The sequence below is a fragment of the Etheostoma cragini genome, chromosome 22, assembly GCF_013103735.1.
Source record: "Etheostoma cragini isolate CJK2018 chromosome 22, CSU_Ecrag_1.0, whole genome shotgun sequence".
Lineage (NCBI taxonomy): Eukaryota > Metazoa > Chordata > Actinopteri > Perciformes > Percidae > Etheostoma > Etheostoma cragini.
The window spans coordinates 6008039-6022401 of NC_048428.1; the positions used below are offsets into that span (position 1 = coordinate 6008039).

Below are 14363 nucleotides of genomic sequence, written 5' to 3' on the forward strand. Positions count from 1 at the left end.
GTTTTAAAACTTTTGGAAATATTTGGATCTTAAGTCTTGATATTTGGGACAAATACATAAGATGTGCAATTCTGATGTCCTGGTGGCAGTATGTAGTGTACAGACACGTTCCTTTCTTGGTCTCCACAATTTTAAAAGGTAAACCTCTTTCGATTTTCAATTGTCTCTCTCTCTCTCTCTCTCCCTCTCTCTTTATCCAGAGACTGTGCGGGAGACCACAGCAACCCATCATGCCTTGCTTGTGGCCAAGAATGTGGACAGTTTCCCCACCAACCAAGAGCGCTTAGGGGAGGGCACCATTGACGTGTGGTGGGTGGTTCACGATGGAGGCATGCTGATGCTGCTGCCCTTCCTGCTGCGACAGCACAAGGTTGGTGTGTCTTAGGTTGTGTTTATCTCTGAGATTTAACCCTTAGAAATCATTTTTACACATGTTTCCTGTCCATGCTCTTTCACACTCAACTATCTGTCTGTCGCAGAATTCTCCATCTACAACTGACTGACTGACTGACGGTCTTTTTTTCTGTCTTTCCGTCCTCCAGGTGTGGAGAAAGTGTAAGATGCGTATCTTCACCGTGGCCCAGATGGATGACAACAGCATCCAAATGAAGAAAGATCTTCAGGTGTTCCTTTACCACCTGCGACTGGATGCAGAAGTGGAAGTGGTGGAGATGGTGAGACTTTGTTTGATAAAATTAGTGCATCTGCATCAGATCCTGTAATGGTAAGGATGTATCTCTAAATTGGAATCTGGCTCATAGTCCTCTAATACAGTGGCTTCATATGTTGAGGATGTAATTTTAAATTCACAACAAAAATCTGTATCAAGAAGATGTTTCTCTATGAACTGCATTCAGTTTGCCAATACTTTACTCTAACTTCATGCTACAGAACTGTTGCTTGAACTGTACTATTGTATTGCCAGACCTATCTCCACAGCGTTGTGGAGTACAACATACATACACCCCGGGATAGGAGAAGAAAAAACATTCTGGGTTGTTTCCATTTCTTTAACTCACTTACAATTGTCTTGGGCAGCGCTAAGACTTTGGACGCAGCGACAGCATAATATCGCAAATTTTCTGTGGCAATAGTGTATTGATACACAGACGCTAAGTATCGATCTTTTATTATATATTAAAGTGTTGGTCAGTTTGTCTGCTTGACAATCCCATTTTGCAGCAATAAAATTTAAGTGAGATGAAACAGAGAAATGTATCTCTTAGATAAAACAGATTTTGACAAATTTTTGTTTTGGGGACATCATTTGAAATTGTAAAAAAAAAAAAAAAAGGTAATACATTTCAATTTGTGGCAGAATACTGACATATGTTAAAATTGCAATAATATAGTATAGTGACACAAGTATTGGGATGGTATCGTAAGGCCTCTGGTGACTCCCACCCCTACTGTGAGCTAGTTAAATTAGCTGATACATGGTTCAAACTCATTTGCTCTCACCAGTGTATCTGTGTGTGTACTTCGTCCATATCAATCCCACCAAAATGTCCCACTTAGAAAGGAAATGCCGTAAACATACTCTTTGTAAATCTTAACCATCATTACCGGAAGAACCAAGGAGGCCTGCCTTGTTGCACAATCCACACTTTCTTCAACTCTTGCCATTTTCAGCGTGAAGCTTGTTAGCTCAAAGTTTGTTGTTGTTTCCCGAAGTGAAGGGACAGGGCCTGACAGGGCCTGACAGGGCCTACCATCCGGTGCGTTTATTATTAATTATCCTGGAAATGTACTACCATTGATCCAGACTATATGAACTGTAGCATGAAGTAGGTCATTTATCAGTTTCAAGACGAGCACCTGAGTTTGTCACATAGCGTTGACACTTCCAGAATCAGATAAATCTCATCTATTTTGTACTCTTAAAGGGCCAAGAAGTTCCATCCGTGAGTAATGTTCAAATGAACGATATTTCTTTTACAGTTATTATTTATGTTGTCATCTCTCTCTACAATCTGCAAGTACTGTAAGACAACCCTGTACCAGGGCACCCAGATAGCTCAGTTGGTGGAGCGGGCGACCATATGTAGAGGTTTACTCCTCGACGCAGCGGGCCAGGGTTTGACTCCGACCAGGAAGTTTCCTGTTGCTCCAAAGTTTTTTCACAACTTTCTGTCCTCTCCTGTGCAGCATGATAACGACATCTCAGCCTTCACCTATGAGAAGACACTGGTGATGGAGCAGAGGTCTCAGATGCTGAAACAGATGCAACTTTCCAGGACGGAGAGGGAGAGAGAGGTAATGTTGGTCAACCTGAACACAACCCGCCAATCACAGTCACTTTGTTGCCGTAGTTTGATTCTAATTCAACACAAGTGAATGCAGTATTTTGATCCTTGTCTTGATGATGGCATTGATTGTTACTGAATGCTGTCTGCAAGTCTGATCATACAATATGTAAAATTAGCTCTTTCTTTCCATAAATAACAACACCGTTAAATCCAAACAGTATTTTAGTAAATCTGGCCTACCGATACGTTACATGACAATTGGCTCCTCTCCTTGTTCATCTGCCATCGCCTGTCTGGGCCTCGCCACGCCGCTCAGATTCAGAGTATCACTGATGAATCGCGTAGCTCAATCCGGAGGAAGAACCAGGGCGCTGACTCGAGCACGAACCTCAGCACGCAGTCCTCAGCGGCGGAGGACACTCACGAGGACGAGGTAGCCAGTGTTGTCAACCCCACTGTCCCTCCCTGTAAGACACCTGAACCTGTCTTCACAAAGCTGGATCTCTGGCTACAGTTTTTGCTTGGCCTTCAACAGTTTATATATAAAATGACTCTTATCATCATGGTGTAAAATCTGGACTAAGAAATCAAACTTGTGTGCCTATATTTAGCACATAGTCAAAAAAAGTGGTCAGTGGTCAGTCATACATAAAGTAGATCCCACACGCTAGTGTGGGCATCAGACTGTGATGTATACAGCATAATTAACCCACAGAGGGTAAAGGAAGGATGGAGGAGTAGGAATACTGCTATGGTTCAAAATTTGTTTGGATTGCAATTTACACTGACATGATATTTTTACTCAATGTGATTTTCCTCCAAACTTTTCCATGATTACAGATAGCATCCATCTTGTACATCTGACTATTAAAAATTCCCAAACCCCAAAAAGTCCAGACTGGCTCAACAGCAGTCCTACCTACTGTATAGTCACTAAGAACTGCTTTGTGAACACCAGCCCATTGCACCTTGAAACTGCAGCCCGACCTCCCAACACCTCCATAATCCCCCCCCCCCCATTCCCACGTGAGAGGAAGGAGTGGACAGAATTGTCTCAAATAGGCCTGTAACAATTATTACATTATTGTCTAATTGTCCATTTTTTTATTTTTTTTACATAATTGCTGTTTCTTTGTTTAACCGCGATAAATTGCTAACATTAGCTAAGGTACAATAAGAGACAATTATATTGGTAATAACTATTTCTGAGACCATTAATTGTACAGTAAAATGTGGAATTGTTACAGCTCTAGCCTCAGAACCCTAACCCAACCCATGTTTACTGTTGTTGATTGAGCCAAACAGCCTGACAATACTGTACTCTCTTTGTGCACGTTAGCTTAACCCCCTTTCATCTCCCACCCTCCTGCCACTCATACCTGTAACCTATGTAGTGTACAGTAACAGTCACAGCTGGTAGTCCACAAGCATAACGGAAATGGTTTCTGTTCCAGAAACTAGCACATAGCCTCCCTTCTATATGTACTGAAGGACAATGAAGACATTGAAAACTGAGTATTTGAATAAGTAAGCTCTATGTTTTCATAGTCAGCCTGTTTTATGAGCACTGCCTGCCTTCTATGAAGATTTATTATGCCTTTATCAAATCTGAACTGGTACCAAGGAGGACAAAGGCCATAATCCATATCTTTTATGATGACAGATAATAACACCATCATTTATTGTTATCCCTTGTACTCTGTAACACAGGCACAGTACCAGAAGAGAATAAAGTTGTGACCAGTGTAGTGAATTGTACGTTATATAATAATGATGTACAGTATGGTAATCCTAATCTGCCATGCTACTGCTGTGCTGGATTACCGTTGCACTATCCCTGAATTTTAGGCTTTAAACATTATATTATATATTTATAAATAATATTTGTTTGAGTAACACATTTAAGCATGTGTAGTAATCTTTGAAAGCCCTGTATCCCTTTCTAAACACTTGGAATACATCATTACTTTAGTGGTGGAATGTAACTAAGCACATTTACTCTAGTACTGTAGAAAAAGTACAAATGTTGAGGTACTTGTATCTTACTTAAGTACCTTCCCAGCCGGATCATTCCCATACCTCCACTGCTCTGTTCCTGTCAGTCACCCACCCATACATGTTGTGTTTCAACCCTTAGCTGTGGCCTTCAGTCTGCCCACAGAAACTTTATCTTGTAATGTCCAATGTATATTTGTTCTTTTATGGTCCATATGTGTTGTAATTGTTGTAACAGCTGAACAGGTTTGTATTTATTCTCATTATTCTCTAGCATAGTTTCACCGAACGTGCATCAACTTATAGAAAAATAGTCGGTTGCATGTTGGTTTCCCTTCTTCCTAGGTCTAGGTTCCTAGGTTTTCTTTCTCACTGGCCAATTTGTAACTTTTTTTGCACCATTCATCCACTTCTTTGTTTTTCTTACTCCTATTTCTGTCCATTTATTCCTTTGTGGATTCCTTCTGTGAATCTCTTGGACGCCCTCCTTGCTATCCTTATTACTTCATTCCTTAGAGTTCTTGCTATTGTTTTGTACGGAAGAGGATTAGGGCCACATGTGAAAAAAATTTATTTGAGTTCTGAGTTTAATCTCAGAATTAATCTCAGAATTCAGACTTTTTTTAAAGTTTTAAAACAAATTATTTAAAGTTTAATCTCAGAACTCAATTCATTTTTTCACATGTGGCCCTAATCCTATCCCGTAGTTTTGTTACCACCTTTCTATTTCTTCTTCCATTCTGTCATCTCCCCTAAAATGTCTCCTGGTTAATTCTTGATTTCCTCATCCTTCTCTCTAGGCCCAGCTCATCCACGACAGAAACACAGCGTCTCACGCGGCCTTAAATGACAAGGCCGACGCTGGGCCCGATCGGGTTCACATGACCTGGACCAAGGACAAGCTCTTCACAGAGCGGAACCGGAACCGGGAGTGCAATGCCAACGTGGCTGTACGCGACATGTTCAACATGAAACCGTAAGTATATTGTTAGTTTAAACACCACCCAAAAGTCAACCTCTGTACATTCATAGATTAGGGGGCTAAAAAGAAGGAAAAGGGAAAGTTTCACCTTGTGGATCTGTAACTTTAAGTAGAGTGTCAAGTCTACTGTATGTTACTGAAAACTAATGTAAAGCTGGTGGTGAAACGATGGTGTCCATGGATCGCATGTGCCTTGTGAGAGACATTTGCAACATTTGAATACCGTTTCACAAGTTTAAAATGTCAAAAGATTTAGTACGTGTAAGTATTAAAAGGATGATAAAGTAGGGATGCTAAAAAAATCCTTATCACATTATCATTTTGGTCAATATTGAAATCACGATAATTTAACACAATCACTTATTGTCTTTTGTGAATATGTTGCATTTATTTGAATTTAGAGGGCTTTCACACCTACTTTTTTTAATGTTTTTTTTGTATTAACCTTTATTTTACCAGGAAATAAATCCATTGAGATCCAGAATCTCTTTTTCAAGGAAGTCCAAGACAGCAGTATAATAGTTCCATAATAAAATATACAGCAAAAAACAAAACAGAAAACAGTTGGCAATTAAACGTCATCTCAACATAATCACCAGCAGCGCTCAGTAACGGCACATGTGCATTTAGTACTCAAATAGTCCTTTAATCTAATTTTATACTGTGTCATTGTTGGTAGGTAGTCTAATTTAAGATGACCTTGAAATTTATACCCAGAGAAGGGTGCAAAAACTTTAAAGGCACTTTTTTTTGGTCCAGACTTTCGGACTTTTCAGTTTGATCCAATTCCAGCCGTGAAACCTCCCCCGGACCACAGTCCGGACCAAGCGGCTGAAATTTGGTCCGACCAAAAGAGGTGGTCTTGGTCCGGATCAAGCTGAACCATGGTCTGGTTTGTTTCTAGTTTCAAAGCATTTTTTGGATGGTTCAGACTTTTGGACCAAATACAGGAAGCTCTGGCAAGCTATCACCATCGCATCATAAGACCGGGGAATAGCTCAGTGCTTAGTGTCGACGTGAGAGAGAGACGGTGAATGTGCTCAGAGCAGACAGCTGAGAAAAAAATCAACAGTTTACTTGTTAAGTGGTAGTAAATGTACAGTGTATGTTTTAGTTTTTCTCTGAATAAATGCTGCAGCTCCTCAAACACAGAGTAGATTTCCCGTGTCTTGCTTCTCAACACAACAAAACAAAAAGAGCCGCCAAGAACTCTGAAAAAAGAGAGGATACGAGAGGACGGGGAAGGCCGTCTACAAACCAATCTCAGTTACAACTGACGGGAGAAGCGCCGCATGTATGTGATGACGACAGGACTTAGTTTTGTCACACATATATTTTTAGCGCGCTTGCATAACTGCAGTGCAAAACCAAAACTTACCGGATCAAACTTTTTCAATGGAACAAAAACATGACCCATGGTCTGGACTTTCAGGGGTGAAAGCCCCCTTAAAAACAACAAAACATTCAAACAAATTAACATTGAAAACATCTTATGAAATTTTCCTTCCTAAATTTTAAATACTCTTCCCGTTTAAACTTGTATTTTTCATACAGAACACAAGTCAAAAGAAGAGTTTACTTGCAAAATGTGATGTGCAAATTAATTGTCTTTTTTCTCGCCTACTTGTGTTTTTTTGCGATCGATAGGAAATCGTACACACAAGTATAACATTTCCTTAAATACACAGTGCATAGTACTTCCCTAATATGTAGAGTAAACCACATCACATTGAGGACTGACAGTGCTTCAGGATGGTGCCCGAGCTTCTGAGCCTGACGGGCTGAAATGGGAGGACTCACTGCATGCCGTGTGCAATCAGGCTGCATTTGGCGTGGTGTGCATGTGTGTACACTTTCAGCCATTTCAGTGTTAGTGCATGCCCTCTCATCCCATACTGTCCATACTAACAATGTGTGGACTTCATCAGGTGTCCCAGTCCACTTATATTGGCTCATAAAGCGTAAAATTTAAATTAGCCATATTAAACACATTGTAGAATCTCACAGTACTAGAGCAGTAACAATTCCACATGTTGCTGTACGAATAATTGTCTCATAAATAATTGCAATTAACAATATAAATGTCTTATTCAGTCAAATAAAAAAAGAAATTCATTTATTTACTAGTTTTATTAAAGAATGAAGTTTTGAAGGAATCCCAGATACATTTTTTGGTTAAATCATTGTTATTTGGCCCAGATAATGTAAGAACACAAGTACCCAGCTTTAGAATCTTTATTATCATAAATCCTTTTTACGACCAATAATTACTGATACAATTACAATTTGGCACTTGTAAACAAAATCAACATTTGCCATCAGCAGTCATACCCTTTAGGATCTTAGCTAATGTTAGCAATTAATTGGGGTTAAACGAAGAAACAGCAATAAATATAAAGAACGAAATTGACAATTATGTAATACTTGTTACAGGCTTAATACAGGACAGAAAGAAAAGGAGGCTACTTTTTCATGAAGCCTTACCACACACATCAAACGGTTTCATGTCACTTTTTGGGGGGTTTCATGGGTCGCTCTTTGGTGTCACAACGACCCGCTTGGGACAGTTGGTAGCATGTGGTGTGGTGGAGGGACCTGGAGAGCTCATCTAGGAAGCATCTAAGCCTGTTTCTGTTGTTCTGTCCCATTTTCCTCCTTCTAGAGAGTGGGAGAGTCTGTAAGTCTCAGTTTATTTGTTTTTCCTCTAGGCCGTATGTGTGTACTGCTTCTGTGGTGACTGTTCCTTTGTTCAATGCCCTCCAGCTCGTGCTCGCACTTCTCTGTGTGTGTGTGTGTGTGTGTGTGTGTCCTTAATTTAATTTGCATGTACTGTTGAAGACATTGCTTGTTTGCATGAGCAACTTTGTGCTTTCCAGTTTCCTTTTTTTAAAGTGATGAGCAAATACAAAAAAACACATTTTTAATTTGGTGTTGACATGAAAATCTAAAACGTTTTTTTCTCATTCAGTGCATGGAAAGCAGAATTTTGTGAATTAGTTTTCCTCTAATGTAAGGTGGCTTCTGGCAGTCGACATCATGTGCTTTTACTGCTTTTGCTCTAACAATGTGAAGGTGAGGATAAAGAGGCAACATTTAAAGAGACAGGAGAGGGGGGATGCTATTTTTGACAGTGGTAACTATTAACAGGATTTAATTCATTTGAAAGACTACAGCATGGACACTGACTATGACACACTCAGCAATAATAAACACCAAATGACTGATAGCAGGGTGTGATGTCCTTTTTGTCTTAAAATGCTGCCTCTTTATTTGGAATTTAATACGCTTCAGTCTCTGTGCCTTGTGATCTCATTTGTGTCTTTGGCTAACATCCAGAATGCTTAACTAAAAGGTGGTTATGTGTTATACTGGTTCTCTCTATAAGTACACAGTGTGTAGGTGATGTGTTTATTCATAAGCAAGTCAGAAAAACATTTAGCTAGATTAGTTTTTCCGTCAAATACGTAAGACTCCTGAGAAGCAGAGCTCGGTCTCGCTGAGTTTTCCAGCTGCTTGGTAAATAAAGGTATTATTCAGTTAAAGAGGAAGGCATAATCATGTGCTGGCTTAAAGGTTTATGCTTTTTAAAATGATTTTTTTTCCAGTGCACAGCTCCTGTCTTTTCCAGGAAAGCTGCCATAGTGCCACAATAGGCTATTGTCACAGAAGACATTTTGACATGTCGCGGTAGGTAAGGCACAGGTGTAAACAGCATGATGAATCATGGCTGAATTCTATTTAACAGCTTCAGTTTCAGGGTCCTGGTCATTTATTCTCTTTTTTTCCATGCAAGTCAGGTTCTCATTTACGATGGCGGCCTGAGAACTTAATAATAATAAAGTACATCAGACACACATACAGTTTTAAAATGACATTAATACAAATACAGCAGTCAACACGTATAAAGAGAGGAGCACACATGGGTGAGGGGGTGTGCTCAATGTTTTTTTGTGCACCCTTTTTGACGTATTGGTCCCCTTTCTGTAGGTTTTTGTCACTTTGTCTGATATTTGTCACCTTTAGATTTACATGCATACGTGTCCCTCCAGGGATAGCTGGGGAATCCCTCCCCAACTATCTAAGAAAACAAGTTACACTCTTGGTTCCTGCACTGTCACTCTGTCCTGACTTACTGGGACACTTGAATAAAACCGAGCCATAGTTAATGTTATTAGCATCGCCTGTGCTTTTCCTACTATGACATGTCAAAAGCTGTGTGCCAAATCAACACTACTTCTGTACAATGTGTATTACATACCAATCATCGTTTACTTTATATTTATATTTTTATATCTGTATTAACAGTAGATGATACAATAAATGTTATTTTTTAGTATTCCAAGATGTTTTTGGAGCCGTTTCACCACCACCAAAACGCATTGACTGACAATAGAGTGACTTTTGTCACTTTTCTATTGTGAACACACTATATACTCAAACCCTCCTTCTAATCAGTATGTAGTATGGAAATAAAAAAGGAAGGCAGCTCTAGTTTCACATTTTGACGGACCCCTGAAGGCTATAGTACAGCAGTACACTTTCTCATAAGACCTGAAGAAGTCCCAGCAAACGCCTGTCTCCACTGTTTTTCACCTTATGTCTAATGAAATCTAGTGTTAAGTTTAATCCTTAAAGTGTTCTTCAGTGCTTTCCTTTCCCACTGTTACCTTCTCGTCAAAACTAGGAACCAGTCCAACGTTCGCCGGATGCACACAGCTGTCAAGATGAACGAGGTGGTGGTCAACAAGTCGCAGGGGGCTCACCTGGTTCTGCTCAACATGCCCGGACCACCGAGGAACAGGGGAGGAGACGAAAACTGTATCCTTTAGAGCAGCTATAATACATGCTTTTATTATAAAAGCTGTATCAAATGAGTTTGACACCCCCAATGTAGGGAATGCTCACAGTGATGGGCAGGCAGGACAGTAGGAATGCTTCCGGGGTGGAGGGATATGATGTGGTACAGGATGAAATTGTGCTGCTCACTGTAACTTCTCTGTACGTTTTTATTTCTTGACCGTTCTTCTCAGACATGGAGTTCCTTGAGGTTCTCCTCGAGGGTCTGAACCGGGTCCTCCTGGTGCGAGGCGGCGGCCGTGAAGTCATCACCATCTACTCTTAACAAAAAACAAAACCTCTCACGCCCCACCCTGCACACATGGGCTGCTGCCATGGATACCGGTCACCAGGCATTTTTTGGGGAAGAAGCCTAATTTCTTTTGTTTTTATGAAGGGCTGGATTGTCTGAAGGCGGGACCACTTGTGATTGACAGATGGTTTAAAGGACCCCAGGATGATGGAAACAGCGTTGAATCGGTTGACTGGCTGAGAGAGCAGCCACAGTGTGTGTCCACGCTGGCTCACAGCAGCCCTGCATGTGGAAGATAGAGCATAGAGACACTTTATATTGTTCGTTTAACTCTGAAAAACATGATGTCCTGTTACATGTTCATGTTCTTTCCCTCTTGTGTCGATGTTGTCATGCTACTGGCACTCACTGTTTAAAGAAAAGCAAAGAAGTGCGTGCTGATGATATGAACCTCGAAGTCTTTATGTTGTCCGGTGCACAGAGGGGTTTACTGGGCCTGAGAACAAAGCATGCACAGGCAGAACAAGTTACATAACAACTCGTACTGGATTTTTAATATTACAGTTTGGTGGTCTGTATGTTCTGCATCACCATTTGTGCTAAATGTTTTCATTTGAAATAATTAGGAAACTTGCTTCAGCCTGAACTAGCGAGAGGGCGGGCAGTCTGTTTAGAAGCTTCTAGAACATCCTGTTTGGGGTTGCCGAGCCGTCAACGTCGTCCCTAAAGCAGCATTTGTAGTCGGAGTGTCCTGTAGTTGTTTGCCTTATCGATGCTGTAGTGAAGGCCAGGGAGTCCGGAAGGATGCTGAACATGCACCACATGTTGGACCACCTTCTGTTAAGTGGATGGGAGCATTTTTAGATGTCCGGTACCAATACGTGATCTTGAACATCTCCCAACCTCAAAGGACACTTTGATTAGGAAAAACAGCCATAGTTAATATTCTAGGACCCTTTGTAAGCTTTATAGAACAACATATAAAACGCACATCTATACATATTTATGGTGACTCAAGTAGTGTTCAGTTGAGAGTAACTATAGATGTTTTTTTGTTTGTTTTTTAACCCAAGAGCTGTTTGACAGCATGCAGTAACTTAATGAAATAGTCAATTGGCTAATTGGTTTGAACATAAAATGTTTATTTTGCCCTCAGAATTATTGTTGGCATTTAGCAAATTGCTAAATGTAAAAGCACAAATGGACACGTCAGTTAGTGTAGTTCTTCACCTATCGGCGTAGTTACAGCCCTGTTGACTTTGCACTATCGATCGTTTAGGATTTAATTCATTGTGTGCTCTCACTTGGTTCTATGGCCTACACTTGACCCTGGTCAAAACACCGCTACGTTCTTCTTACGTAGGCGGAGCGAGATACTGATAATCTATCGATCTAATACTTGTGTTGTTTTTATAATGTTTTACCAAACAACACTCTTTAGGCTTTGAGTCCCAGACTGAGTAGATTAATTGTAATGAGCATGTGTAGATTTACAAGTGCCAAACATGACATGACAACAAAAAAAAGAAACTGTGGGAGTATCATGCAGAAGCCACCGCTTTTTACATTGACAATCTTTAAAAAAATTAAAAGCACAATATTTTTTTAATCTTTTGATAGAGCTCATCCCTGTCTGCATTCTTTTAAAATTCAGCAAAGTATTAACTGAGTCAAAGGAACTCCCAGGGCATTTATACCCATGTAACATAGGCTAAATGCTATAAAAAGATTTTGTTTAAGAATGAAGAGCAAAAGCAAATTCAACTCTTTCTCGTGTAGCTCCACAGTCTCTTTTTTTCAAATTAGCTGTGCAGTATTTTGTAAAGCAGAAAGTTGTATTATCCTGCGCTTCTTTGCAGGGAAATGAGGACTTCTGATTGTCAGTTATGCAACATCAGTGTTTTATTGTGTTTTGTTCCGTTTTTCATGTATGCCTGTGTCACTATATAGTTGTGATCTATATGGTATTTGTTACATTATAATTGATCCTCTGTAACTTTGTGTAGTTAATTTTCAGTGTGATTTTTACGGATGGAGACAGAGTGAGGCGGTATGTGTGAAGATGGCAGCAAATGTCAAGTTTTTTGTGTTTATTTTCAATCCATCAGAAACACATCATGCATAACACACAGGACTGGAACCCTGGACTGAAAGTATTAAGAAACCAGGGTACAAATGAATGATTTAAATAACTCTCACTATATGAAGTTCAAACTATTTCAGATTTCTTGTTCAGTTTTATATTTTTAGCCACCAAAGATAAAACCTAGTCCTGTATAAATCAACTTGTCTAGTTTTAATAAGTTTGAAACATTGAAAGTTGTAAAGATAAATTATTAAAGAAGTTTCTTTGTTCTTGAATTTGGTGACTGAGCTGAGTAGCTGTGCTTAAAGAAAACAAAGAATACATGAAACCGTGAAAAAGATGCTAAATAATAACCAAAACAATTGTTTATGGAGGTAAGTAGGATTGTCAGTAGTGCTGTCAAACGATTAAAATATTTAATCGCGATTAATCGCATTAACGTCATAGTTGACTCACAATTAATTGCACATTTTTATCTATTCTAAATGTCCCTTAAATTCTTTTTGTTTTTCTCATGTTAATGCTCTTCTCAACATGGAAAAGTGGATCGGCTTGCTTTGTGCAAATGTTTTTTTATTGAAAACAACATTGACATATAGACTACTGTTGTGTTCTATTTCACACTAATATTCTCACTTGGAGCAACTAACCTCACACAATGTAACACCGTTTGGGGGCGGAGAACTCGCATCAGCTGTGCACGTGGCCACCAAGTGGTATTTCAGAAGTGCTGCGGTGATAGCTCAGTACACAATGACAAACACACAGGTCACTTTGGTCTGGTCAATGGAACATTTGGTAACTTTTTATTAGGTTAACTTTCCATCCAGAATCTTATTGGCGTCCATTTTGGCGTATCGCGCTCGCCATCCACTCAAAACGTAACGTTATTACTCTTTGGTCGGCTCGCAAGCCCAAACGGGGTGTGTGCGGCGTGCCTGTTGTTTGGTTTCCGGTTGAACTAGATCCGGTGGGGTGTTGTAGTTTTTCTAATGTTGCTTGTTGTTGCAACAGCATGCGAAAAAAACTACAAACTTTGCTAGGCCAAAAAGAACGTTAATCTCATGATAAAAACAATTGACACCGTTCAAATTGGTTTGCGTTAACGCCGTTAATAACACGTTTAACTGACAGCACTAATTTTCGTCAGTTTGTGCTTCTCAGCTGTAATGTTTGAGGTGACTGGAGAACGTTATCTACCTCAAGGTGTCACTGAGGCTCAGCTGAAGAAATAAAAACTTGTTCAATCACATCTCCCTTTCAGAACTGATGTTACATATGGATTCATGAAAGGGGAAAAAGCCTCTGTGATGTGAGAGGACTGGCAGAATTCTGTGCGTGCGTGCGTGCATGTGTGTGTTTGTGTGTGTGTGCTGTGTTCCCCGTGCACACTGTTGTGAGGTGAAGCTGTTTGTGTTTCTGCTGTTTTTCCTCAGCTGGCAGGCCTCACAGGCTGGAACAGGAAGTCACTTGTGGGCACACGGATAGAGGAAAGTAGCCCTGTATATTGTATTTGTGCCTCTGAGTAATTATTAAAAGCGTTTAAATAAACCAAAATGTGTCTGCGTCCTGATTCACAATCAAGTCACACTGGTTGAAGGAAACCTCATTATTCGAGGAGCATGGCAGTTTTATCATGAATAATCTGTTTCTGTTAGTTTGATTTTGATTTTAAAGCTTTAGTGCATACCTTTTTTTTATATTAATGAGCGTCCGTTTCATTCCATCCATTGCCAGATAAGTTGCTACAAACCTAATTAAGACTATCCGCTCCACACCACTCTCTCTGATTTCTCAGTATGACTATGTTCATAAGATTGTGTTGTCCGGCGCCTTTCCCGTGCCTGTGTGTCCTCCTTGGCTACTAGCTAATGTGTGGAGGAGGGGTGGGGGCGCTTGTATCATGTGAATGCGCCGACATGGGGGGCAGAAACAACGCATTATATTGCTAAGCCATTAAGT

General features: G+C 40.0%; 1 protein-coding gene and 1 long non-coding RNA gene across 8 annotated transcripts in view; both read left to right on the forward strand.

The window, feature by feature from the left end:
• The window catches only part of slc12a7b (solute carrier family 12 member 7b), an 82493-nt gene extending 71168 nt beyond the window's left edge, over positions 1 to 11325 (forward strand). For 4 of the 7 annotated variants that reach the window (XM_034861888.1, XM_034861890.1, XM_034861894.1 and 1 more), the window contains 8 exons: positions 201 to 370; positions 543 to 674; positions 2149 to 2256; positions 2566 to 2682; positions 5045 to 5220; positions 7889 to 7903; positions 9911 to 10044; positions 10257 to 11325. In XM_034861888.1, coding sequence (XP_034717779.1) covers positions 201 to 370; positions 543 to 674; positions 2149 to 2256; positions 2566 to 2682; positions 5045 to 5220; positions 7889 to 7903; positions 9911 to 10044; positions 10257 to 10348 — 944 coding nt within the window. In that variant the 3' untranslated portion in view covers positions 10349 to 11325. The remainder of the gene's footprint in view (positions 1 to 200; positions 371 to 542; positions 675 to 2148; positions 2257 to 2565; positions 2683 to 5044; positions 5221 to 7888; positions 7904 to 9910; positions 10045 to 10256) is intronic. The other 3 variants (XM_034861889.1, XM_034861891.1, XM_034861892.1) reach the window with 3 other exon arrangements.
• A 1985-nt stretch (positions 11326 to 13310) lies between these two features.
• LOC117937747 lies at positions 13311 to 13949 on the forward strand. The gene is made up of 2 exons (XR_004655231.1): positions 13311 to 13376; positions 13416 to 13949. It is a non-coding gene; the product is annotated as an uncharacterized LOC117937747 (long non-coding RNA).
• The last annotated feature ends 414 nt before the right edge of the window (positions 13950 to 14363 follow it).